Source organism: Abrus precatorius, unplaced genomic scaffold (genome assembly GCF_003935025.1).
Source record: "Abrus precatorius isolate BTA unplaced genomic scaffold, Abrus_2018 Scaffold10, whole genome shotgun sequence".
NCBI classification, from domain to species: Eukaryota; Viridiplantae; Streptophyta; class Magnoliopsida; order Fabales; family Fabaceae; genus Abrus; species Abrus precatorius.
The window spans coordinates 10190413-10217160 of record NW_020874292.1 but is presented as its reverse complement, the minus strand read 5'-3'; the positions used below and the strand labels follow the sequence as shown (position 1 = coordinate 10217160).

General features: G+C 30.4%; 2 protein-coding genes and 1 non-coding gene across 7 annotated transcripts; 2 read left to right on the top strand and 1 right to left on the bottom strand.

Moving 5' to 3' along the window:
• The first annotated feature begins 577 nt into the window (after window positions 1–577).
• On the top strand, window positions 578–2399 carry LOC113852791 (dof zinc finger protein DOF5.6-like). Its single transcript, XM_027483162.1, has 2 exons — window positions 578–795; window positions 1246–2399. The coding sequence occupies exons 1-2, from the start codon at window positions 742–744 to the stop codon at window positions 2188–2190; spliced, it is 999 nt and encodes a 332-aa protein (XP_027338963.1). The 5' UTR covers window positions 578–741; the 3' UTR covers window positions 2191–2399.
• A 6101-nt stretch (window positions 2400–8500) lies between these two features.
• Window positions 8501–8572, top strand: TRNAP-UGG. Its single transcript has one exon. It is a non-coding gene; the product is annotated as a tRNA-Pro (tRNA).
• A 3102-nt stretch (window positions 8573–11674) lies between these two features.
• LOC113864489 (pantothenate kinase 2-like) lies at window positions 11675–24633 on the bottom strand. 5 transcript variants are annotated; one of them, XM_027498284.1, is made up of 25 exons: window positions 24544–24633; window positions 24487–24513; window positions 23649–24021; window positions 22908–23120; window positions 22661–22713; window positions 22165–22281; window positions 21594–21713; window positions 21404–21498; window positions 21227–21320; window positions 20942–21073; window positions 19950–20062; window positions 19661–19853; window positions 18307–18518; window positions 17820–17864; window positions 17687–17735; window positions 16191–16273; window positions 15302–15418; window positions 14261–14324; window positions 13920–14066; window positions 13662–13820; window positions 13302–13385; window positions 12533–12727; window positions 12365–12436; window positions 11992–12094; window positions 11920–11960 (listed from the first exon to the last, which is right to left on the bottom strand). In XM_027498284.1, exons 3-24 carry the CDS (start codon window positions 23926–23928, stop codon window positions 12005–12007), a joined length of 2727 nt encoding a protein of 908 aa, XP_027354085.1. In that variant the 5' UTR covers window positions 23929–24021; window positions 24487–24513; window positions 24544–24633; the 3' UTR covers window positions 11920–11960; window positions 11992–12004. The 5 variants fall into 5 exon arrangements, with proteins under 5 accessions (XP_027354060.1, XP_027354075.1, XP_027354068.1 ...); XM_027498274.1 differs by having other exon boundaries at window positions 11766–12094; window positions 23649–23946; window positions 23982–24021; window positions 24487–24546; XM_027498267.1 differs by having other exon boundaries at window positions 11786–12094.
• Between the last annotated feature and the right edge of the window lie 2115 nt (window positions 24634–26748).

Here is a 26748-nt window from a genome sequence, read left to right as displayed (position 1 = left end):
TGTGAATAATATAGTGTTGCGTAGGGAAAGTAAGAAAATAAGAGAGGAGATGCACGTGAGAAGCACGGAGGGAGAGTAAGAGCGCGCGTGAGAAACGAGAATATATCCCTTGCTTGTGGGAGGAGGTGGAGTGGGTCCAAACGGTTTATGTGGGGCTTACAAGTAGAGTGCTCTTTCGGTATGCGTTCTTTATCGGGGACCCAAATATTCTCAAGCTTCTGTCACGTCAGATACGACTAGCGTGACGTATCTTATAGCCATTCCCCAAATCACCATCAACGCTTCTCATTCTTCCACGTCATCCTCATGGAAAAATCGAACCGTCCATTCTGTCCCTGAAGATTTAGTCAAGTTGAGTATAAGCTATTGGCATTAATGAGACATGTCAAGGCCCCACCTTTGTTGTCACCGACGGGTTTTGCACACTGTACCACAGCGACAACATGCCACCTCTCACTCACTACCCTCAACTTTTTCTTCCTTCTTATTCACTGTCCCGTCCCATGTAGCAACCCACACAAACACATGCTATGCTACCAATCCTATTCCTCTCTTCTTCTCACTTCACATTATTCCTCATCTTCTCTCTTCCACTTCTTATCTCTCTTCTTCCATGCAATGCCCTTCACAAACTGCATTAAGTAGTAGTGCCACTTTAGTTTTTATACACTACTTCATCAGAAGAGAACAGGTTGACTAAGGTCCCGGTTCAGTACTTTTACTATTCCCAATCACTAGTGAATGGGTTTATCTTCTTTGCACGTTTGCATGGAATCATCAGATCATTGGTTGCAGGTATATCACTATATGTTATACCATGCACATGAAAATGTACAATATATTTCCCTCTTATTTTCTTTATCATATGCTTCCACGATAGAGAAGAATGCGCACTTATGGACGATGATTTGAACTCCATTGAGAACTCATCATGCTTCTAAGTTCTCACTCATTAATCAAATCATTGATAAAAATCGCATGCAGTTGGCTAGAGTTTCTGTTCAAGGTTTTTTCTAATGAACTTGCATTTCAGTTATTAATTAGCTGGATTACTATATAGTATATACTGTGTCTTTGGCATTGCATTCTGAGTGGGACTACGTTTGGTTTAAAGGGGAGGGGGAAAAAAAGAAGAGAAAGCAAAGGAAAGGAAAATTAGGAAGAGAACAAAAAGAATGAAAAGAAAAAGACATCATATAAACGTATACTATATTATTCACTTGTTTCTTTTATGCGAAATGTCAGGGCACAATTCACGAGGAGTCTGGAATGGATTCTTCTTCACCATCTGGGGACATGCTTACATGTTCAAGGCCCATGATAGAGAGGAGGCTAAGACCACCACATGACCAAGCTCTAAAATGCCCAAGGTGTGACTCAACCCACACCAAGTTCTGCTACTACAACAACTACAGTCTCTCTCAGCCAAGGTACTTCTGCAAGACCTGCAGAAGGTACTGGACCAAAGGAGGCACTCTTAGGAACATCCCAGTTGGAGGAGGTTGCAGAAAGAACAAAAAAGTCTCTGCCAAGAAGTCCAATGAGCACCAATTAGTTAACAATCAAATGAATCAAGCTCAACCCCCACCCTCCTCCTACCATCACAACCCAAAAGATCTACAACTTTCTTTCCCAGATGTGCAATTTTCCCACCTCAGTAACCTGCTTGGGACTAGTGCAGGGGCATTGGGAAACCCTAATTTCATGGAGAGCAAGTATGGCATTGGCATGCTTGAGAACCCTAGGCCTATTGACTTCATGGAAAGCAAGTTGGACGGCATAATTGGGAGTAGCAGTTCTAGGAATTTTGATTTTTTTGGAAATAGTGATATGGGTATGGGTGTTGGGCTGGGAGACATGCATAGTACACAAAATGGGTTGCCACCAAATTTTCATGGTCTTTGTTCCCCTGCATTTGCGGGCATGTCCCTTGATAGCAACAACAATAATGGGGCTAATTACTTAATGGACTCTTGCCAGCGTTTGATGCTGCCATATGATCATGCCAATGTGGACCATCATGCCTCAATTGATGTGAAGCCAAACCCTAAACAACTATTGTCCCTTGAATGGCAAGACCAGGGTTGTTCTGATGCAGGAAAAGAGTCTTTTGGGTATCTTAATGGTCCAGGATCATGGTCTGGCATGATGAACGGCTATGGATCTTCCACTACAAACCCTTTGGTCTAAAAGGCAATTAATCTCTCACAACTCAGTGATGCATCGATGATCAACGGCTAAGCTCTCCCTTGGCTTGGTTAATTCGATCAGTGACCTAATCAATGATCACTTTGCCTAAATATATTTTATTTTATATATTATTATTATTATTATTATTATTATATATACATAAAGCCTTTTGATGGGAGGGTTCCTCGTATTTTCCTGTGTAGTGTTTTCTTTCTTTCTTTCTTTCTATATATATATATATATATATCTCAGGGTGGTCTTATTCAGGTTTCTATTGACTTAACCAAGAGAGTGTGAATGAGAAGCTTCAGAGTCCAATTCGACTGCCGTGGTGCGTTACCTTTTAGTTTATGTTATATATATTTGTGTCTTTGTGTGCGACACGTCATGAAAGCTTTAGGATTTATGCTGTAACATCGAGGAAGATATGGTAGTTCTTTTCCAGTTAAAGAAAATGCAGTAAGTACTATATTATCTTTATGAAGACCCTTTGTCTCTATGTTTTTGGGGGGCTATTGTTTATATCCTTAATTATTACTAGTCTTTGGACTTTCCTTCTGCTTTTATTATAAGACATTTTTGAGTAATTTTCTCAAGGAATGTTCAAGAGTTCTGATGGAGTCGAAGCTTAACTGTGAATAATGATTACTGCACATTTCATGACACTGCATGAGACATGTTTCCTTTTTTGGTTACGGTAGTATATAACCTGAACCTTAAAAGGTAAAAAAAAAAAAAACAACAAAGAGAACAACGTGCAAATGAGACAAATTAAACCTAGGGATGAAAGTTATCTTGAGCTTGGTTAATAAAAAAATGTAAAGTAATTAACATTGAAATACAGCCTATTGCGGGAGACATATGCAGTGGCCGATCTTGAATAAAAGTTTTGAGGAAACCAAAAATTTTGCAAAATACAGTGTGTGTAGAGGGAATAACTTAGGTAAAAATAGTTGAATGATTAAGAATAAATGAAAATTCCCCCATGAACTTTTTAAGTGGTTATGATCTGTACCAAAATTTTAAATTTTCTATTTTTTGCTTATAATCAAATTTTTAACTGAAAGTTCATGGTTTTATTATCTATATTTAATGTTTTCATAAGTTTATAATAAAAATTGTTCTCACTATAATATTTAAATGTGAGAAAAATATAAAAAAAATATAAAAATTACTGTAGCTTTTTAGTTGGTTAAAAAAATAAAGCAAAACAAGAGGGAAACATTAGCTTTAAAAACATTCAAAATTTTCTCCCCTATTTTTTTAATTAAATTTTAAAATTTTCTCTCCTCATTTTTTCATATAAAATAACAGAGGGTAGGAATGTTTAAACTATTTAAAAGTGAACAACAGTCTTTAAAAAAAAAATTATTTTAGTCTCTTGAAATTACGATTATAAATCATATTAATATTTTTAAGGATTAATGTGTCTCACATTATATAAAGTAAACAATTTGTTTTAATTATGATATAATTTTTATTATATATTTTTTCAAATACGTTACTTTACTCGAACAATAAGTAAGAAAAAAAAGATTTATAATACTCTAATTTTTTCAATTATATTTTTTTATTTTAAAATGGAAGAGTTTTCTAAACTCAAACAAAAATAGATAGCTTTGGCAAAAAAATCTTTTGTTTAAGAAATAATGGACGCGAGAAATGTAAACTCTCAAGTAGATTTTTGCTCAAACAAAAATAATAAAATTTTCTGTAAATAATAATTTAAAGTATATTAATAATATTTAATAGTTAATTAAAATCTCAATTTTACTCTTTACTTTATTATTAAATTTAAATTTTTAAAATCTATTTCTATATTATGAATAAGATTTATCAATAAAATTTTAAGATTTTTATAACTTTTACTATTTTAAAACTTAAATTAACATGAATATTTCTTAATTCATGTAAAATATTACCTATTTTAATTAAGTTTTATTGAAATTTATGTATAAAAAGAATAGAGATGTTATATGATTTGTCTATTTTTATTTACATCATAAATTTTATAATTTTTTAAAAATAAAAATTTGAGCACTAAAAAATTCATGATTTTTTATTTAATTCTTCATTTTTTATTTTCTACAATAACTCTTGTAAAATAACTTTTATTATACAGTGAAATTCATTACTTGGTTAAGAAATATGTTTCTCAGTGGAGGAAACAAGGATGAGCGAAAAAAACTAAAAGATTTTGAGTAGGATAGGAAATAAAAATTTTCTAAAAGATAAAAGAGAAACGTTTCATCTTTTACAATGATAACGTATCACATCAAATAACAATTTGTCATTTTCTATGGCAATTTATCACTTTATTATGTTTTGCATCAGATCAAATATTTGTGCCATAATTTTTCACTTCAATAATCATCACATTTTAAACAGTTTTAAACTCAGTATTTTCTGTTAATTCACAATAATAATTTTGATTGTATTTCTACATTGCTTTATATTATTAAACCGTAGTGATTTTTTAAAACTATAAATTCTTATTTTAAATAATTTTAAAAACAAGTTTTAGAGTTTTGAAAAAAAAAAAAGACAAAATAACCTCATAAGATATTAATAATGTAATTTGTCTAATTTTTTCTACAATATAGATTAAGTTGAGAATAAGTAAACAAATATTTTAAAAATAAAACAAATAATTCACAAGCACATTTCGATCACAATTTCAACAGTCACAAATATTTTTTACTCGATAATTTTTATAATTTGATCGATTTTATCTTAATTAGAAGTTATTAGACAATTAGCAAAATATGTTGATAGTCAGTCTCTCTTTCTCTCTTTTAATTTTAAAAAATATACAAAAAACAAAGCATAATAAGTAACAAATAATATTTATTTTATAAATGTTACCAAAATTTATCTTTACGAAAGAATCCAAAACATTTCAAGAAGCAGTAAGCATTAAATGTTGTAAGTTACTTATTTCATATTTAATCTCCCCTTAAAATGTGAGAACTTATGTAACATCTTGTATTTCTTTTTTCAATATATGATAAATTTTCATAAAAATTAATATGGTAAAGTAAATTTTCCTTCAAAAACTTTCTAATAAGAAAAAGAGACATTGAAATGGTAAAAGGTCCATAGAGTAAAATTTCATTAATTCATAAGTACTTTAGAAAAAACAAAGATTCTAAAGTTTTCATCAGTAACAAAGAGAAATAATAGTTTTACAAATGTTTCAAAAGAATGCTATAAAACTGAAATTATCCATTACATAACTCAAAATAACTAAGTCCTATAACAGTTCTCATCCATCCATGCACTGTGAGCCTAGTACTATTCGCCCTAGTTTCCTGAAGAATGTTGTGTAAGGGTGAGTCTATACCCTACCTCTCATACATCACACATATTCATAACAAAACACATCTTATCACAATTAAAGAAACATCATGGCATTACATATCATAGTGCATATAAAGCATGTTCTCATCTCAACACTTATCGTATTCCACATATTCATATTTTCTTTTTCTTTCTTTTATCCACGCTTACCGCGCCCTGTGGCCACAGTTATCTGATGCCTCTATTTCAAGGTCTTACACATCCATGTAAATAGTCGCCGGATGGTCCAATGCAATACAGATACAACGTACCCTTTAGCAAAGGTAATAGTCAGGAGTCAAGTCGAGAAATGAGTGTGTGACTATGTGGTGCATTCGAACACAATGTTCCGTGCACAATCCTGAATGTCACTCACCACCCTATATTTTCCCAAGATATCCCATATCGTCTCCATTTTCTACTCCCTCAGTGTATCTCTGTAACTATTTACATCATATCCTTTTCTATCTTATACTCTTTCGAGTATATTCATTATATTTCCACATATCTTTCATCATATATATCAAACCATGGCATATTCACAATACACATCATTTTTACATGAAACACAATATATTCAAACATGAAACATCCATCTCGTTGTATATTTCATATCACAAAATCATAAAATCATATCAACCATCTTCAACATACCTTATCATGCACTATTTGAACATAATACCTCATTTTCACCATATATTCATCATAAAATCACATAAACAACCAATTATTCTCACTTTTCACCGATTATTTCTCATAAAATAAGGATTATTCCACATATAATCACATACATGGCAATATCTATGAGAATACAAGTAATAAACATAACAAAATGATAAAGTAGAGCCCCCTTACCTCAAAACAGAGCTTTAACAAAGATTTAACCAAAGATTTAATTCTAGAACAGAGATTTTTCCTAAAAACATCATGAACATCTATAAGAAGAAGAAGAAGAAGAGAAACGAACAGTAAATCTAACTTCAAACTTAGAGAAACTTACTTGAAATTCTTTAGAATGGACGTAGAATCAAAGATCTGAAGAAAAATCTAAGTTTAGGAGGTTTAGTATGGGAGAAAATAGTGAGATATAGCCTTAGAACCTTTGAGAACCTTAGATAGGAATGAAGAAATAAAAAGTTCGTGTGAAACCCCCTTTTTATAGAAAATTTTTGAAATTTACTATTCACCGTCAGAATTACTGTTTATCGCCGAAAATATTATTCACCGCCTTACTGTTTACGCCGGAAACACTGTGCACACGTACTGTACACGGATTGTACGCGTACTGTACGCGGATGTAATGTCAGCCATGACGTCATCGTCACTGTACATAGGCGATTTCACTGTTCATACGCGGTTTACTGTTCATAGACAGTTTAACTGTTCACTTTTTTTTTTAATATAAATTCTATCCAAATCTAATTCTAATTTATACTTTAACAAACCTCATTTTATTTAAATCAAAGTATGAGATGTTACAACTTCTATTGTCTTCCTTTAAATAAGATAGTTTTCAAACTTGAAATTTGATTCTCTAAAAATGCAAAATCAACTTTATATATATATATATATATATATATATATATATATATATATATATATAAGCAATATTAATAAACGATTGAGATTGCAATAAAATATATATACATCATTAAAATTTTAACTATTAATTATTTGAATTGATAGTTAATAGGTTTAGCTTAGCTTGTCCATGTACTTACCTAAATATACATTATCCTTATATTACATACAAATAAAGTGAATCATATTGACTTATATATCTTTGTTAGTTTAACGTATGCTATAAATACTTAGTTTTAGTTATATAAGATAATAAATAATTTGTTATTAGATATTACTTAAATTAATTTAAAAAATATCTAGATAATAAGGCATGAGTTTTAAATTTTTTTTTATAAGCCAAAATTTCATATTATAATCCTTAGCGTTGTAAGACAGACTACATCATAGTAAAAGCCACTAGTTATAAAGGATAAAAGAGTGACAATGTAAGAAAAACTATTGCATACCTTAAGACCACCATGGTTCTATCTAATCAAAACATGATACAATATGTACTTTAACAAAATATTGAACACATGACAAAATGTAAGTGACTTGAGACTACATAGTGTTGGACACTTAAAAAATTTCTCTACAATGTATGAATATGAATCGAGATCATTCTTGTACAGATTTAACTCTTTATCTTGTGGGATAAAATATGAAGTTAATAAAATCAATTAGCAATTTTAATAATTATATAATTTTTATATGAGCATCTATTTTTATTATATTTTATCTATGTTAAATTTTAATTAATAATCACAACATAATTTATTTTTTAAATATATACAATTTTCATTTTAGAAAAGTCAAATTAATTAGTAACACGCTGCTAACATTTTTCTAGTATAAACAATTAAACCAATCTTTGAAAACATATTCATCAGTCATTTTAGTTTTCAAAAATTATTAAATGATTTATCAATCTTTAAAATTAATAACAATAAGTTCTTGACATTAGGATTTATTAACTTTTTTTTTTATTTTGTTAGTTATCAATTATTTTATTCTTTGACTTTAATGTATAGCAATTAATTTAGTTATAAAATGACAAAGGAAACTAAATTTGATTATAAATAAATCAAATCAAATTAACTGATGGTTATCAAATGCAAGAAAATAAAAAATAATAGTTATCAAATTTAACTGAATTAATTGATTTGGTATTATTGGAGACCAAATTAATTTCTGATGTCAAATATAAATATTAAAGTAATTGATGATTACCAAAATCGAAGACTAAATTTCCTTTTCTACGACATAAAAAATTAAATTAAATGATAGAAACATTTTCAAGGACAAAATTGATGCTTTATTCATCAAAATCATGTAGCTCCCAAGAAATTAATTCAAAGCAAAACTTATATTCTATATATTATTTTCTTTTTGGATGCCTTCCTTGTATGGGCATTTGGTCTAGTGGTATGATTCTGGCTTTGGGTGCGAGAGGTCCCGAGTTCGATTCTCGGAATGCCCCTTTCACATTTTGCTTCCTTAGTCCTAAATTATGCTTTACCATTTGCCTAAAAATGGAAAAAAGGTGATACTTGACCGTTTTCTTTCCTGGTTTTTATTTAATAACATATTAAGAAAATTTATTTACAGTAATAAATGTATTGATTTCTATGTTTGCAAAGAATTTGAATTTTTTTTTAATCTAACACAGTAACATGCCCTTTGAATATAAATTTTTTATATTATCCATTATAACTAAAATATATCATTAATATATTTTAAAATTAATTAATACAAAAATCGAGATTTTTTATTGATTCTGAAATTTATAATTAAATAATAGTGTAAGAATAATATTATTGCTATATTTAAATTAAGTTCTTTTAGTAATGTATCTTTAATATGATAAAGAAATTCCAGCTTTTTTTTATTATATTTAAAATTATTTTTTAAATATAAACCTTTAAAAAAATATCTTGATTTAATGTAATTTTTATCACGTAATTACAAATTTTATAATTATAAATGACAATACTTGTTTTATTTTAAAAAATAAATCAATATCGCTGCCAAAAGTGAGAGACTTAGGTATAACTAGACAGTAATGCATATACTTGTAATAATACATTTTTTGTGACAATGAATTATTTTAAAAAATATTAGTAATCTTATCATTTATAACGCAAACATTAATGAGATGTTGATTAATATATTATAGGTATAAAATTGTTATTTTAAAAAAATTAATATTATTTTATTAAGATATTTGACACATGATATTATTTTTTGGATAAATTTATTTAGTTGAAAGTATTTTATTTAAAAATATTGTCCTATATATTCATAGAAGAATCTTCAAATGAATTACGATCAAGTATAATTTATAATTAGTTTTAATTTTAGATTATAATTAATTTATATTATATTATTTAGTTAAATTAAAATAAAGTGAATAATTATATAATACACATTAACTATCTAATAATTTAGCTATACTATTTTTAAAAAAATAAAAACACAATGATAATTGTTAATTACCTAATAAAATATCTAATAGTTACAATATTAAATAATATGTAAAGGAGTAACTAAAAATAATAATAATAATTTTTAAATTTATTTATTTCTTAGTAGAAATTTATATTTTTAAATTAAATTAAATATATATTTTTTATTCCCGTCACGTGTCACCATTTGAAGTAGTTTAGCGTGGCCAATTAATATTGCCAATAAATTCTAAACCTTAAATTATTTCAAACTATATCATATAACTTGCATTAATCTCATCCGATCAAATTTAAATATCAAAATGTTATAGTTTTTTAAAATATTAAAATATACTTACCTATTAGTTAATTGCTAGTTTCTACTGATCCAATTTATTAACTTTATATTATTTTAATAATTTTTATAACTTTTTATTTTTTAGGCAAACTAATATTTTTTCCCCAATTTTTAAGATAACTAAAAATGAATTAGGCCACTTTTTAGTGAGTTTTTGATAAGCACTTTGCACCGTTACTGTTGTAAATAATATAGCCTTCTTCGCTTTTCTTTTTTTGGTCAACCAAATAATATATCTTCCTAAAGAAGTATGTATAACAATTAGGATTGTTCATGATTTAGGCCCATCCCACTGATCCAACCCAGCTAGAAGGTAATCTTGATGAGCTTTTTTTTTTTTTTTTTTTTAAATTTTTGACCAAATTTTAAAAAGATTAAATTATATACATTCTGAGACCAAATTTAGGCCATACTTTGAACTTTGGATTAGTGTTTTGTATTCTTTTAAAATTTAATTTTAATAAATAAGTATTAATAATAAAATTATTTATTTCAATTAATAATATTTCGTATGTTATAATATTATATTGATATTATTTCCTTTATAATATAAACTAAAAGCATACCTTAAATTTAATTTTATACCTCTTTAGTTTTATGATAAAAGATATTAAATTTGATTTATTATATCAATAAACTTGATTTTGTTCAATATATTATTTTTTATTAAATTAGACTTAAGTATAAATAAACAACTTTATCAAAGTTTTATGTCGTATAAAGTCAAAAGTTAAGCCATTTCATAACAATTTTATATTTATTGATAGAAACATATCTAATCATGATTTCTATTAAAAATAATTATAAAATATTAATTTTTATAACAATTGAATATAAAATCAATGAGTATAATCTTTGACATAGGAGCAATGATAGAAAGAATCTGAATTCATTCAATAAAAACTTTGGTATCAATTGACTGATCTAAATGATTCAATAGATTAAACAAGTAATATGGTGAATATAGATTATAATTAACTTAATTGATTTTAAAAAATTAATGACTTCTTAATTCTTGTGAATTATTATTTCATTCATTTTAAGTAATTTTTTTTATAAAATAAATAAATTATAATAGCTTAAGACAAAAACTAATACCACATAATCTATTCTTTAATGGAAATGTTGTGAAAGAGAGAGAAAAAAACTCTATTATGATTAAACTATAATTGAGTGAGAGAAAAGAGAAAAAAAAAATATATATATATAAAAAGATAAAGAGAGTGAAAAACTATTTAGTATTCTAAAGCTACGTAGTCTTAACCACTCATATCTAGACATGTCATTTTTTTATTAGTTAGAATCATAGTGGCTCATAACCATACATATTTTTTTTTAAGAAAAAGATACATAAAGGGTAAAGAGACTAAAAAATAAAAATAAAAAAAATAAAAAATATAACAAATAATAGAAAAAAAAAGAATTAGGAGCTACCTAGTATTAAGGTTTAGCATACTTTTTATTAAAAAAGAAATAAGTAAAAATATAGAAATATAATAAAATAGAATAAATACACAAAGTAGGCCTTAAGAGTGATATATATTTGTTTTGGTTTATTTTACTATTGATACACAAAAATTTTGCTCTATATATTTAATCATCAAATATGTTAAAATGCTGACATTATAGTCTTTCAAGGAACTAATTGGTCACTGAAAGTATTATGCACAATTTATTTTTTTCTAAATGTATTAATTTAACTTACATTTTGTACCTATTTTACTTGAATTTTAATGAAAGAAAAATTGAAATGTGTGTAAATAAACGCTAAATTGTGTAGAGTGAAACTTTAATAAACTAAAAAACAAAATGTTACTCTTAGGATCAAATTACAGGAAACAAAAGATTATACTCATGCACAAAAGTAAGATAAAAAGAGCATAGGGGTTAAATGCTAAATTTGAACACTATCATTCGCCATGTTTTATTTTAAACTATCATTACTCCACAAATTCGACAGAGGCTTCCGGTCCAAAATTTGTAAAATAAAAGGAATGAGTGTTCCGGGCTTTGGCCCCCTCTATTACCAAAAAACCAAAAAAAGAAAAGGAAAAACATATACATAGTTCTCCAAGTATACCGATTGAATTAACACAGTTCATAGAAGCTTTCAATTAGCAGGCTCATATTTGCAAACACAGTCGTATATGTTCCCTTTAACCAACTTTTCAGCCAATCTCTGGTTTTTTACCATTGCCAACTGCCAAAAAATATTTTAAAAAATTAATAAAGACAACAATGCCATTAACAGTTTAGTATGATTAATGTTAACATAGAAATATAACAAAGATGAACAAAACACATTAGATATATATATATAATTCTTGATATGACCGAATTATGAGCAAGAAAATGCATGTGAAGAATCCTAATCGGTTCATGATTCATGTAACAACTCCAAGTAGTGGCGTACTTCACATGAGATAGTATAAAACAGGACAATAGAGTCAGTCATATAAAAGAGCATTACCTTCAAAGCATCACACTTAAACCGAGCATTGAGGTTAGTATGAAGAGCCCTACCCATACCTTCCAAAATTATCTGCAGATTAAAAGCAGCATGGAGGTTAGTATGAATAACTTTCCCCTGGAAATTCTTAGAACAACAATGATATATCAAATAGAGTGAGCCTCTCACCAAATCGGCGTCTTTTGCAGCAGCAGCTAGCTCAGAGCTGACCTGTCTTAAGTCTATACATGGACTACCGCACCCATTCTCAACAACCATCAATGGAACTGAAGATGAATTTTCGTTAGAGCTGCCTGAAGTATTAATCATTGCATCCACAAGCAAGCCTCCAGCTTCAGCAGCTCCCCTTAGAATGTCACAATGCTATAAAACCAGAAGAATTAGTTCCACTGAAGGACTCATAGCAAGACCAACAACTGAACATTCAATATTAGACCAATGGTATACGGAACTTCTAATAACTCTCTAGATACGGGACATTACACAAATGATGTCAAGTCATTCCTTTCAAAATCACACGAGAAGAAAAGAAAATATAAACTATGCATATTCCATTTGGATTTAAGAATACACGATATAAAAGGTTTATTCTACAAGTAACTAAGAAGGAATAAATTATTTGAATAGAAGGACTAGAGATACAAAAGGTATTGAAACTTTCATTAAAAGTGGGGCACCAGGAAAATGAGGTTTTCAAAGAATAAATGTTTTACACTAATAGTAATAATCACTAGTACTTAAGAGAGCATGGAATCTTTGTGAAAGGAGAAATCATATTTTCTGTTCTTTCCATTCAATTCAATGAAATCTTTCTTTTCGTTTTCATTTTTATTCAGAGGTTCTAAAGAAATGGTAAAGACATTCAGAGGAATTCTATAAGGGCCTTCCTAAACATAAATGTAATAGAACAGAACAGAATTCACTAAATTACACAAACCTTGGCAGCCTCAGCTACAATATCAGGAAGCTCCCTTGCTGTCACATCATTTAAAGCAGGAAGTGAGTTTGCAACAAGAACTACCTGCAAGAACACCACAATTTTTGTTGTGATAAGAACATAAAATTCATACAGAAGAAACCACACCAAAGGAGAAAATTTTGGGTAAGTAGTAGGCATATTTCAGATAGGAGATTGTGCTACTGATATATCTTTTTATTGTCTACTTACTAAGGATGCAACTATGACTAGAACATATTCAAATCATTATTATTATTAATGGAGGAGGAGGGGGGAAAACTTGAGATCAAACATATATGTAGTCCAGTACAGAATCCAAGATACAGGAAGTGAACTTACTTCAGTTCCACGACGGAGGAGCTCCCGTGCCAGAGGAAGCATCCCTAGAACAATGTCAGCACCTGAATTATCAACAAAAAGTAAAGCTCTTCTATGAGGTGGCATTTTCTTGTCCTTGGTTCCTAACATTCTCTCTTTGAAGACATCAAAATCATCCACCTAGATTAGACATAGTCAGATTAACATTTAAATATCAACTTTGATGAATAAATTCATATATTAAGTACCCTTGTCAATAATATGTTTAACTTCACCTACCCGCCAAGGTCTCTGCATTTTATTACGACTCATCCTGTAAATTTCAATAATAGTTCCTTTATGATAGAGATCCACACATGCACGAGATCCCCAGTCAAAAATGTTTGCAGCAAGAACACCTTCAATTAGGGTCAGCAATCTTGTTTCCTGAGACAAAGGAGGGTTTTGGATAGGAAACATGATTAAAGCAGTAATAATTTTACTCAAAATAATGAATTAGTCACATTTTTTCTTTAAAAGGGACTATCACATTAGTTAGATAAACCAGTCATGAAAGAAAAATATTGACTCCTCCCAACATGTTACTTCATAGGATTATAGTATTAGTTGGGCATACATACCTCATCCATACTATCAAGTTCCACCAACAAGTCAGGTAAAACAGCAAGTGATGCCTCATTTTCCCTAATATACACACACAAACCACACAAATATAGTTGTTAAAAAATTGTAAGGAATTGTCCCGAGAATATTGATATGAAAATGACATCAACGATATTTACACTGTCAGCATGAGTTTTTTTTTCAGTTAAAGAATGTTCATTAGTAAACCTTGGCACAACAGTGAAGTTGATGTCTCATGATCAGGTGGTCATGTGTTAAAGTCATGGCAAGTGGCAACAGCCTCTGTGCTTATATGGGTAATAATTAGGCTAGGTAGATATGATCCATGTCTGCCCTAGTCCCCATAATGGTGGGAATGACATGCAAGCCACCCTTTACTTTGTTCTCATTCAAATTGTAAATCTAAAGCCCATATGTTTTATCAAGAATTTAAATAAAATGTAGACATTAAATCCAAAATTTTAGGACCAGTTATGTATGAACATGATTGGCATATAAAACATAAATCAAGATTTTTTTCTTTGGAAGAAAAACAATCGAAGAAATATTGATTAATAAATTTCAAAGGGAACTTTTTTCACAGGTAAAAAATAATTCATTAAGAGAAAGTACAAAAGGGATAATTAAAACACCTAAAACAATCCTAAAAGAAGATCTAGATTTTGAAGTGAGCCTCTAGAAGAAAATTACATGAATAATAATGAATGAGTGACAAACATAGGAGGGACAAGGAAGGAAACACTGTAAGAGTCAAGAACCTAAATTTTCCCCTTTTAATTTTACTGTGTAAATGAAACTCAGTTAATTTTTAGATAGCCATTCAATAATGCAAAGAGTTAAGGATGCAGCCTGCATCTGTTCAGTGAATAGTATACAGTATCCTATTTTATATATTAACACAACTAAAACAACTTCTTTCAAACTAAGTTGCTTTAGAAAATTTGCACATAACAAGGACTTAGAAGGCAATCGGCTACATCTACCAGGCCAAGTAAAGACCTCATTTTTACGGCTTTATAAAGAGAAAACGTAATTACCTCTGCTTGATACTTCTATAGGCATCAACAAACTGGAATTCCCTCAAGCATTCTTCCCTCATTTCCAATAGATTAGCCAGGCCTAACTTCCCATATGCAGAAGGCTCCTCCCTCAACCTATTCAGTAGATACAAATGTTGATAGTAAAAAAAAAAAAAAAAAACTCATGCCAAGTAAATTCAATGAAAGAATGAATTTTAAAAATTTATCAAACTTAACAAATACAGACATAAATAATGCTACAAAACTGATCTAAATGAACTGAAACTCAACAGAATTAAGAACCCAGTTCTTATTCAACCTGCTTGTGCTTCAGCTGAATACTTATTCAATGTAGGCACAAAAATTTGTAGCTTCTGTAGCATTTGTTTCAATGAATGTTCTGTTAAGAACCAATTTCCCACCCCTCTTGGTTCCAATTTTTCAATCCAATATAATATCCCTAACTTATCATTGAACATACATGGGCGTTTCTCTTTGCATGTATTCAATTGAGAAAGACTGACATACTACAAAACTAAAAGTGCCAGGTGTGGGAGATCAAAGTAGGCCAAAGTCGTGATTCTAACAAATTTGAAATGATCTGGTGGATATATCCCAGGTACAAACAAGACAGTTGTTTACAAAAGCAGGGCCATGGTTGCGTTAAGAAACTTAAGTTTCTTATCAACTATTTTTATGTTAATATGAGTTTCTCAAAAACCTTGAAACATGCTGCTGGAGCACTTGACCAACAGTAAATCTTTAAAACTAAACTCATTGATTAAAGGTAACGAAAAAAAACACTCGCAAAAGGTTGTTAAACAAGTATGTTCACATTAGAATAAGAAGAGATATCCATGCATCAATAAAGATAGTAAGCCATCAAAACAGGAATCTCATGTCATACCTTGCCAAGTGGGCTGAAAATGCACGAGCAAATGCATCACCCCTTCTTTTGGCATCATCAGTTCCACCTTCACTTGCTACAGCCTAAACATATTTGAATTGTAAAAATTTGTCTTTCACAGTTTACTTCCAAAAAGATGGATGATGCAGTACAACTAAACAATGAACCAAGGAAGCCAAGGTTTGTCTCCAGCCTATCAACAAGCTCAATGCATAACTAAGTGGTTGTTTGGTTTGAGAAAATGCTTTCTATTTTCATTTGCAATTTTAAATAATAATTATAAAAATGCCAACTCATTATTTTCACTTTGTTCCCTATTTTCAAATATTTGCATATGAAACGATTAATTTCATTTTGTTCTATACAAATCTTTAAAAACAGAAAAAAATAGTAAAAACAAGGTGAAGTTACAGAATTTACAGGATATATGAAACTTACAAGAGCAACTACATTGTGTGCTCAAACTGATTGCTGAAAAATTATGAAAGCCAAAGTACAAATAATAATATTTTGGTTAAATTAAAATTTAATTCATACACGACACTGATTTCTGGTTTAGTACATGAACAAAATCTAGACTTTGGTCCCTAGGTGATTTTTTTTAACAAATTACCATCTGCTGTTTGTTGACATCATAATCTTGTTAGAGTATTTTTTCTATAAAGACTAATTTGAAAAAATCTTGTTAGAAGTAGAGACCAAAAGGTAGATATTTTTTGTCTTCTGTAACAAAAACGGAATGTAAATTGTTTTATCTACGGAATAAAATGTAGAGTTTTTTTAATATAGAGACCGAAATGAACTAAAATGAAAAATTATGTTAGGTAGGTGCAAGGACTAAACTTTTAACCTAATTATTTTCAGCAATCAATGGCCTTAAGTTCAGAGACCACACAAAGCATCCCCTAAGGTTTGTGTTAAAATTTTATCTGATTCTGAGAGCAGTAGCCATTTAATTTAACACTGTTCAGCTGCAAGTTTATGGCCAAGGGTCATTGGTAGCTTTTGGTGAATTGAGGAGTCATACAGTTAGCTAAAGCACTGTATACATTATGTCAGCTAGAGGTCAGTAAAAAGACAGAAAGGCTCTTAACAAGTTTGGAATAAAACAGTCATTCAGCAGATATAGTGATCCTTTTGGCCTCTATGGTGTTCAGGTATTATTTTTGTGGTTTTCATTTTTGAAAGATTGACATGCCAACAAATCGGAAAGCTTTACTTAGTTGATATATCTTTATTGTTTTCCTGGTGTTTGTGTTTCTTGTTTCTTTAGGGAGGACATCTTATTCTCTACTATATCTCTAATCTCTATCTTATTTTTATGATAAAAATATTCTGCAAGAAATTGTCTGTATTGCAAATTTGTGAGTGGAACCTAGGGTTATCTTCTGTTTTTATGTCATGTGCATGGATGTGTTGAATTTAATTGTTTGAGGGATACAAAGACACACAAGAAGAAAGGCCAGGGGTTTCAACTTTCAAGCTAGCTTGATTACCTTGTCCACAAGATCCGGTAAGTGTTCTGACAAAATAGTGAACCAATATCTACATCAGATACAAATTGTGTTAGCTTTGGAAGAAACACTACGAACTATGTAGCCCTATGTGAGCATTAAGTCATTTGCTTACTCTAATTCATTGTGATCTGAAAGATCAATGGTATTGGGCTCATACCTGTAGACAGGAAATTTAAAACTTGTTTAAAAAATAAAATACCAATATCATATGATCCCATTGTAAAACTGAATTTTGAAAGAAATAACACAAACTCATTGATGGGTAAGCAAGCAAATCATATTCAATAAATATAAAGTCAAGAATGTGGCAGGAATGGTTTGTTATGAGAGCAGAGAGGACCAAACATAATCTTGACCATTATATCCTAAATAAATGGTCAAAATTGGCAATCACTTAAAGAAGATTTGATGATCAAGATTTTCTTCTCTCACAATAAACCCGTATATGTATATATACATGTACGAGAGCGTGCACATACAGCTCTCCATTGCCATCTTCTTTGGTGATATAAATTACCATAACATAAACACAAAGACAGCCCAATAGATGGAAAATGTTTAATCTCAGAGCAGTTAGTGCATTCAGCAATTATGCTTACAATTTTTGGTCTGATAATAAGGGAAACACTTCCAAAGTTGGTACTAGATGGAGAACACCAACATTTAGAGCACTTGCATCTGATCGCAGAGTACTTCCCTTTGACAAAGGAACTTCAAAACCCCCAAGTCCAGTAGTTCCAGCAAGTGGAGTCATTGGCACAGGAGCTGTAATCTCAGTTCCCTTCTGCAAAAACTTCTCCATCCACGAAATCTGCATTGGAACCTTTATATCACATAAAATTTCCTAAAAGATTGAGCCACATCTGAATTTAAGAAAAAGGGGCAAACAAATAATTCCCAATCACATATCAGACTCTTAGCCATCTAGAAGAATTTACCAGAAATGACAAAATCAGTCTATCAAAAATTCAAACCAAAACTAAGCTTTAGCAGAAATGCTCACTCTCAACGTTTTCCAGTTTCGGCGTGCCAAGAAATTGATAGAAAGTGAGAGAAAAAGAGTAAGACAGGGAGAGAGAAGAAAGTGACTCGGGAATTCTATCACTCAACAGAATATGAAAATGAGCATAATGATTTAAGTAATATTGTTTCAATCTAATTAAGGTGTCAGTTACTTGCAGTGACCTGCAACTAATTCAGCAGGTAAACTGTAATTGATTGTGACAGTTCCAGCTGTATAACATACTGAACACGCAGATAACACTTAGGTGTAACAGACTCATATATTAATTAATACTACAATATGATATGCATAGAGATGTTAATATATTACAAACCAAGAATACTCTTAGCTGGTACACAGTCACCACTACCTCTCCTACACATTATAATTACATGTATGTGAATATTTAGAATTTGATTCTTTTTTTATTTTCCATGGCACAGGAAACCAGAACTTCTGAGTATAATAGCCTTTAATCTTTCTTTTTTAATTTATGATTTCATGCAAGATATTTAAAGGCACTTTCATCATTCATTTTTATGTTCCACAGTGTCTTCAGTGGCTATCCAATCTGGTTGGCAATTGTTCTGACTCAATTGAATATGATTCCAGGGGAAGTCAATAAAATTATTCCAAAGAATCTCATCAGTGGGGTTACTTTAGCCATTTTTTTATTGCAACATCCAGAGAAACCTCAGACACAAAAAAGTGGGACCTTTGTGATGGTTATGGAATTGATGCCCTCTAAAATACACTCTTATTAAATTAACAGTTATGGGTGTTAGGATTAGCTTTTTGTTGAAAAGCTTCGTTGTGGAGAGCTAAGAAGAATCAAACATTATCATTAAATCCATAAAAGAAAAGTTAAGCAAAAATTTTTTTCAAAAGATTATCCATATATCTTAAGCAGACACCAGTGCAGATCAAATATTTAGAATTCCTTCACTTGCCTTCTCATTCAAATCTCCAAGTGGTGGGCCATGAATCTTGCCTCCTGTATATGGTGCACCCATTGGAAACCTTTCAACCAACTGATGCACCATGAGGTCATCTAAACCATGCTTTTCGTAACTCATAAATGCACCTAAAGCTCCCAGAAATCCTTCATGTCGCAAGAACATTGCTTGTGCTTCCCCATTAGACCTAAATGAAAAATTATATAAATTGCACGTCAATATAGTAATTTAATTAAAGGAAAAAATAAATATAGCTAATTAAGTCATTAGACATTTTATGTACCAGAAATGAACAGCAAAAGAAATAGTGTCCATGGTATAGGCATGACCCCGTATAAAAAATCCTCCAAAAAAGATTCGCTTCAACCGGAATCGCAATGCATTCAAGTAAGATATCTACACAGATGAAAGGGATGCAAAATTAGTCAGGTACCTTCTAGAAGAACAAATAATGGAATAGAACGTGAAAATTACTGAATGTGGATGCCTGATAATGCTACCATGCATCACGCAAAACTAATCTCAAATCATCTTTACAGATTAGACATGTCACTATGTTTTCTTTTTGTTGCATTTAGATCACAAGTAACTATTTCTGGAAAATCTTACAAAAGAAAATGATAAATTAAAAAAATCAATGTATTATCTCTTAAATCTTGAAAGGAAAAGGTTAGCAACTTTTAAAGAACTAGTATAATATTTTTAAACGTAAATTGAATTTGAATAATTATTAGATAATTTTTTGCCTATATTTGCAGACAAGCTTCTTTCATTTATAAATGTTGCCAGAGATATAAAGCCATTCATGAGCCTCCACCAAATAACATAAGCTTAAGAGAGTTGGTCCTCGACATGATATCAGAGGCTTTATGTGGTCAAGAATTTGATTCATGCTGCGCCCATTCTTCTATTCAAAGATTGAGTATCAAAACAAATGCAGAATGGGATTGTCCATGTTTCAAGCCCAACGAGCTTTTGCAGGAGGGGTGTGTTATAGATTATAGAACCATTCATTTGCCTCCACCTAAAAGCTCAATCTTAAGACACATACTAAGAGTGAAATTTGACAATATTCAATTAACTAAATAATACAAAGAACCTCCTTTTTACATGTCTAATTTGTAAAACTGTTCCTTAATATTTTAAATAATGATTTAAATAAAAGGATAATCTGAATGAAACAGAATAAACTTAACCAATAGCTTTATGATTTGCATACAATTTGGCAGCTTATATTTATGCATAAAATGGATAAAATTATAATTGCCAGCTCACCTGGCCAATATTGTAAGAAATCATCCGTAGAAGTGATAGTGATATATCTTCAGGCCTGTATTCTTCAAGCTCCTTTTTTTCAGATATTGTTTTGCCAAAACTTGAAGCAATAGTGGCAGCCGATAGGCCAATCTAGCATTATTTATGCCAGGAAAACAAAGTCATTACGGTTGATAAAAAGTATCAAATGATTCATATTTATCTACTCCATAGAGTTAATTTGAAACTTTTTTCTCTCTATATCATGAATATTTAAATGGCAATAAGAACAACTGTAAAATTTACCTTATTATAGTCCAAGCCACCATAAATGTCCCCAACTAGCATGTCAATAGTTCTATTATCTCCTTTCTGACTCAGCTCAAGCAACTCATCAAAACTGGAATTTATTTCAACAAACACTTTGTCAATAGTTCAAATATAGCAATGGATCAAAATAATAAGGAGTCGCATGAAAATGACCTCTTGCACTTTGTTAAGAGTCTTCCCAAGCCCCAATAAGTACCTCCACCAACATTTGTCCCACTAATCCTCTCAAATTTCCCATCCCCATCAACCTATTTATCATTCAAATTGAAAATTCAGATCAGAACCAGTTAATCTTTATCAAACAAAATCCAAAGAGATCAAAAGGAAACAAGACAAAATGTACCTTGATCATACTAACACCAGATCCAATATTAACTAGAAGATAGGGGAATAAATCATTAGGGTCAATTTGAACAAACTCTTTTTGGCCCTCCATGTGCGTGAAAGCTTCATGACGAATTGCCTACTAAGAAGTGGTAGAACTTTAATGAGAAATTGTTGATGGTGAAATTGTTTACATATTCCAAATTAAAAGAAAGAAATTGTTTTACAAGTCAACAACAGAAAGGATTAACAGAGTTCTCAACTCATTCAGATTTCGGTTGGTAGCAAGAAACATAATATCAAGAAGGAAAGCACAGTTAAGAGTAGTAGTAAAATATAGCTAATATAATGGCTGTCCAGTCTTGCCAATCAATTGTCTCTCCACCTTTAACACAAGCAGAAAACATAAAAGCATGATTCCAAAAAGAAGCAAAGTCAGACAGAACGGTTTTTATTTATTTATTTATTTCTTATTGTTTATTTGAATAAGTAGGAGTGAGAGTACCAGTTTAAAAGACACACTGTATCCTCCCTATCAAGCTGACCTAAATAAATGCAAGCAAAACAAACAATTCAAAACAGGGGTCCACCTTAAGCAAAAAATTTGCTCCTGCCACAAGACAATCCATTTCATCTTCTTTGTCAAGACTAACCCCAAGTCTTTCTTTGAAAAGGTCAGCATACTTGTATGCTCCGCCACCAGTAGCCTTTATGAGAAAATGGACGCATTAGTATAGCTTCAACAGCATTGGTGCAGACGATGAACAGAAAAGTAGTACAAAATATTTCATATTCACAAATTTCTAAAACAGAAAATATTACGAATGATAATACCAACACATGAATTGAATAAAAAAATTCATGATTTTGGTTTCTATACAAGAGGCCAAGTTCAATCTGTTCTGTTTGCCATAACTACTACTGCAGGCGATAATAAGTAGAAATAGGAAATAGCTTCACATGTGCATCTGAAAATACTTATAATTATTGGTTTGAAGAAATGATATAATATATACAGAAATAAGATTATAGAATCTACAATCTGAGTCTTTTGACTAACCTAAAAAACAAAGACCCAAAAGTTACCTTAATTATGCCATTCCGTTGACTCATAACATCAGAGTAACGTGACTCCAACCCTATAAGCAAGAAAAGAAGCCCATAGTCATCAATTCATTCAGCTTAAATAATGTGCTAAATAATTTTAGGATCGTTGAATGTAGTTGAATTAACACACAAGACCAAGAAGATAATAAAACGATGTTGTACTCACAGTACTATTTTAGCAAACAAAAGAGACGATAAAAGTTATGAAATAAACAAGATCATGTACCACCACAGTGAAGCTGCTTTGAATGAATGAAATCCAAGCACTCATTAATCTTTATCGTTTCAAACTTCACAAAGTGAAGCCTTCCACCAAGAATAGGGTAGCTTCTCCGGTTGCCATTAGAAAGCCCCAGTCTCTCCTTCACAATTCTCTTCCTTTTATCATCGGCTGATTGGTCTTCATGTCTTGAAAAGTACACCAACTTTATCAGAGACCCTGCCCATATAATTGAATAAGATTAAGTTTCACACATATTTCACATGCTACCAACCTATTATTTTCCTTAAATTAATTAAATTAACATAAAATTTGGACAATTTACCAATTATGCTTCACTGAATATGAAACAAAAATGTGAAAGGCCCAAAACGGAAAATCTAAAACTCTTGTAGGCACAGTCATAGGTTTTCTTGTCTTTTTCCTCCACAATAGAGAGCAAAAGAAGACCACAAAAATACCAGAAATAAGGGGCAAGACCAGGAGGCAAAAATGAAACTGATATAAAACGAGAAGATAAGAGAACAAAGAACCCTTCAGGGAAGGTCTGAATTCTCAAAAGATGGGATTACACTAACAGATATTGACAACTCTAAGTTCCCACCAAAAGAGAGACAAAACAAAACTAGAACAAAAAAAAAGAAAAAAACACCAAAAGGGTACCTCACCTCATATATATATATAGCCATACATCAACATTCACCAACAAACATGAAACATGAAATTCAAAATAAAGAAGCACCATACCTCCAATGTCAAGAGCCAGGTGAGATAAATCATCAGATTGATTAGGCAACAAAATGGTGGGATACTTCTCCTCCACATTCCCTTGAATTTCTGCTTTGCTAACATCAAGTTGAGGCCTTGAACCCGACCTATGAATTGAATTCCCTGCCGCAGGAGCCATGTCTCTGTCCCCTTGACCACTCTCCAATTGTGTGTGTTTGTTGTTCCCCTCACTCCCTTGCTCCTCTTTCTCTTCGTTAATTCCAATAATTTTTTGTTCCTTTTCTACCATACCAGCCATTTCTAATTATATAAATTCCTCACCACCCAAACCCCCTCCCTAACCCCACCAACTTTCCTTCTTCACTGTCTATATTTGGTTACTGCTCCTTTCCTACATTCAAACAAACAATCAATTCATCAAAGTTATAATCCACTCCATGGTAGTCAAAATTTAAATAGATATTGCATTTATTATTATTATTATTATTATTATTATTCTTATTATTCACTATTAAAAACAATTAATAATATCATAGCTTGTGTGCTTAGAGGGTCAACAAATGGGACACCCGAGAAGCCGTTTTTTACATAAATTAAAGTATTTTAAAAAAATGGATATTGGAGTGATGGAAAAATGAAAGGTGGATATTGAATAATGCAATAACACGCCGAGGAAACGGGTGTTGAATTAATTGAATGATTTCCTATGAGATAGCAAAAAGAGTAACCCCACGAATAAGATCTAAGGGACTTTGAAACATGAGAGATTGGTGAAGTGAAAAGGACATAAGTCAGAAACTATTCTTCGGATCAAAGTGACAACAAACGAAGGGAATCATCGTAAACATGGGTGTACCTGCGAAGGGTGTGAGGAGAGAGAAAGAGAGAGAGAGAGAGAGAGAGAGAGAGAGAGTGTGAAGATGCAAACGGTGCTATCTATGATATGTTGGAGACGGCGCGCACGTACGACAAAATCCTCAATCACTTGAGTCAGAGCTAAACTCTTAGTTACTTAGAAGGCCTAATAGAGAACGTGGTTGAAGTTGATTGTTGCTTCCGAAGGTTGTTACATTGCTTTCTAGATAAACTGATACATGTGTTCACAAAAGAAACACAAAATCTTCAATTTGATTCATTAATTATTATGTTATCATGCTAGTTTTTTGAAAAATTTAATTACAAAATTAATAGTTCAAAAATTTCAAAATCATAACAATTAAGAACTTTTTGCGTACCATGTGCATATTATTAAATTAAAGTTATTTTTTAAATTTTAAAATGTATTTCATCATTGTTTTTAATTTCACAAATTTTATCAGTTAAAAAATATTTTTTTAAAACATCGGTGTCCTCTACTCCAAATCAAATTGAAGCTTTCAAAACCAAATCTTAAGAGAATTTCGAGTCAAGTAACAAATATTTTAATTATTAATAATAAATATTTTTATATAAAATAAAATAAAATATAGTTATCTTGAGTTTAGATCATAATAAATGTTGCGATAAATATTTGAATGAAATTTTTTTTCACCTATCGTAGTTTGAGTTTTTTACGAAAATAATATAAAAAATAAATAAAAATACTGAAATAGACTTCTCCTATAATTATTTACCAAATTAAACCTTTTTACTGTTGAGGTATAGAAATCGTATCTCCGGGGACCGAATCGTGGTCTTCTATTTCACGTTCCTAAAATAGATTTGTTGATAGAATTCGATTTTGGGGCAACCGAATTCCAGACATAATTTTAATTATTTTTTCGTTTTAATTTTTTTTTTGTTTTTATATAATAAAAAATATTATGTAATATTTTATGTTTATATAATTATATATTATCAAATTTAATAATAAAAAGATTATTTTAAATAATAAAATAAAATTTATTATTAGAATTATATTTTTATTTTTATATTATGTGAAAATAAATATTTATATTATGTTAATTTGTGTGAAATAATAATTATATATTTATATTATGTGAAATAATAAAGAATATTATATTGAATATGTATTTGAATTTTAAAAATATTTATATATCAAATTAATAAAAATAATAAAGAATATTTGAGTATATATTTATTTGAATATGTAAATGATAAAATATTTTTGAATTAGTATTTTATTAAATTAAAAAAAAATTGTATATAAGATGAATAAAAATAATAAAGAATATGATGTAGAAATTTAAAAGTATATTTAAAAGAAATTATAATTCATTAAATATTTAATAATAAAAATAACACATAACACAATATTGATAACAACATTCATTAGTGATTTTCAGTATCACTATCTCCGTAATGATGTCCAGTTCCACAACGAGGACGACGACTGTTACGTGCTGGATTTCGTTGTTATGGTTGATGTTGTGGAAATTCAGGATGAACTTGTGGAGGATTATCAAGTTCTAGTTGTTGGAATGTAGTTAAAGAACTACCAGGTTCATTAGGAAAATCTGGTTGGTAAAAAGACTGCATGTAACTTTGTGCTGGAGATGAAGTTGTAAAATCAACTCCAAATAAGTTTGTAAAAAAATCCTCTGAAGTTGTTGCAAACGAATGTCTTGTGTCCATTATGTTTGCATGTGGTGTGATATCTAGTGGAGGAATTGATACAGTCTTGCGATACAACGGTGTGGAAGTCGTACCGGTGGCAAATGTTGTGGTAGTGTTTAACTGTTGGTGGCTTTCCCTTGGATCTTGTAGTAGTGGTAGCACAGATAGAAAATAGATAGAATTGGCAATGTACCATTTCATGTAATCTCGTGTGTGACACAATGGGCCTGACATTGAATGACCTGTTAATGTCAAGTCACGTCTATTGTTCCACACATCGATCCATTGAGCATGTCTTGTGATCCAATTTTCATCATGTCTTCCTCTTATGTCAATTGTGTGGAGATCATGCAAATTATTGGGTGGACAAGGGACTTCTTGTAAGAGCCGAAACTGTAATTTCACTCTATCTGATTGGTGCCATTCAACAATTGCAAAACAAAAGATAGCGGTACATGAAGTCCACATTCGGACATCTCTATAAGCTTCCATAGGTATTGATGTTTGCAATTCTTGATATGGTGCCCATAAAACTACAAATAAAATTAACTTTGTTAAATAA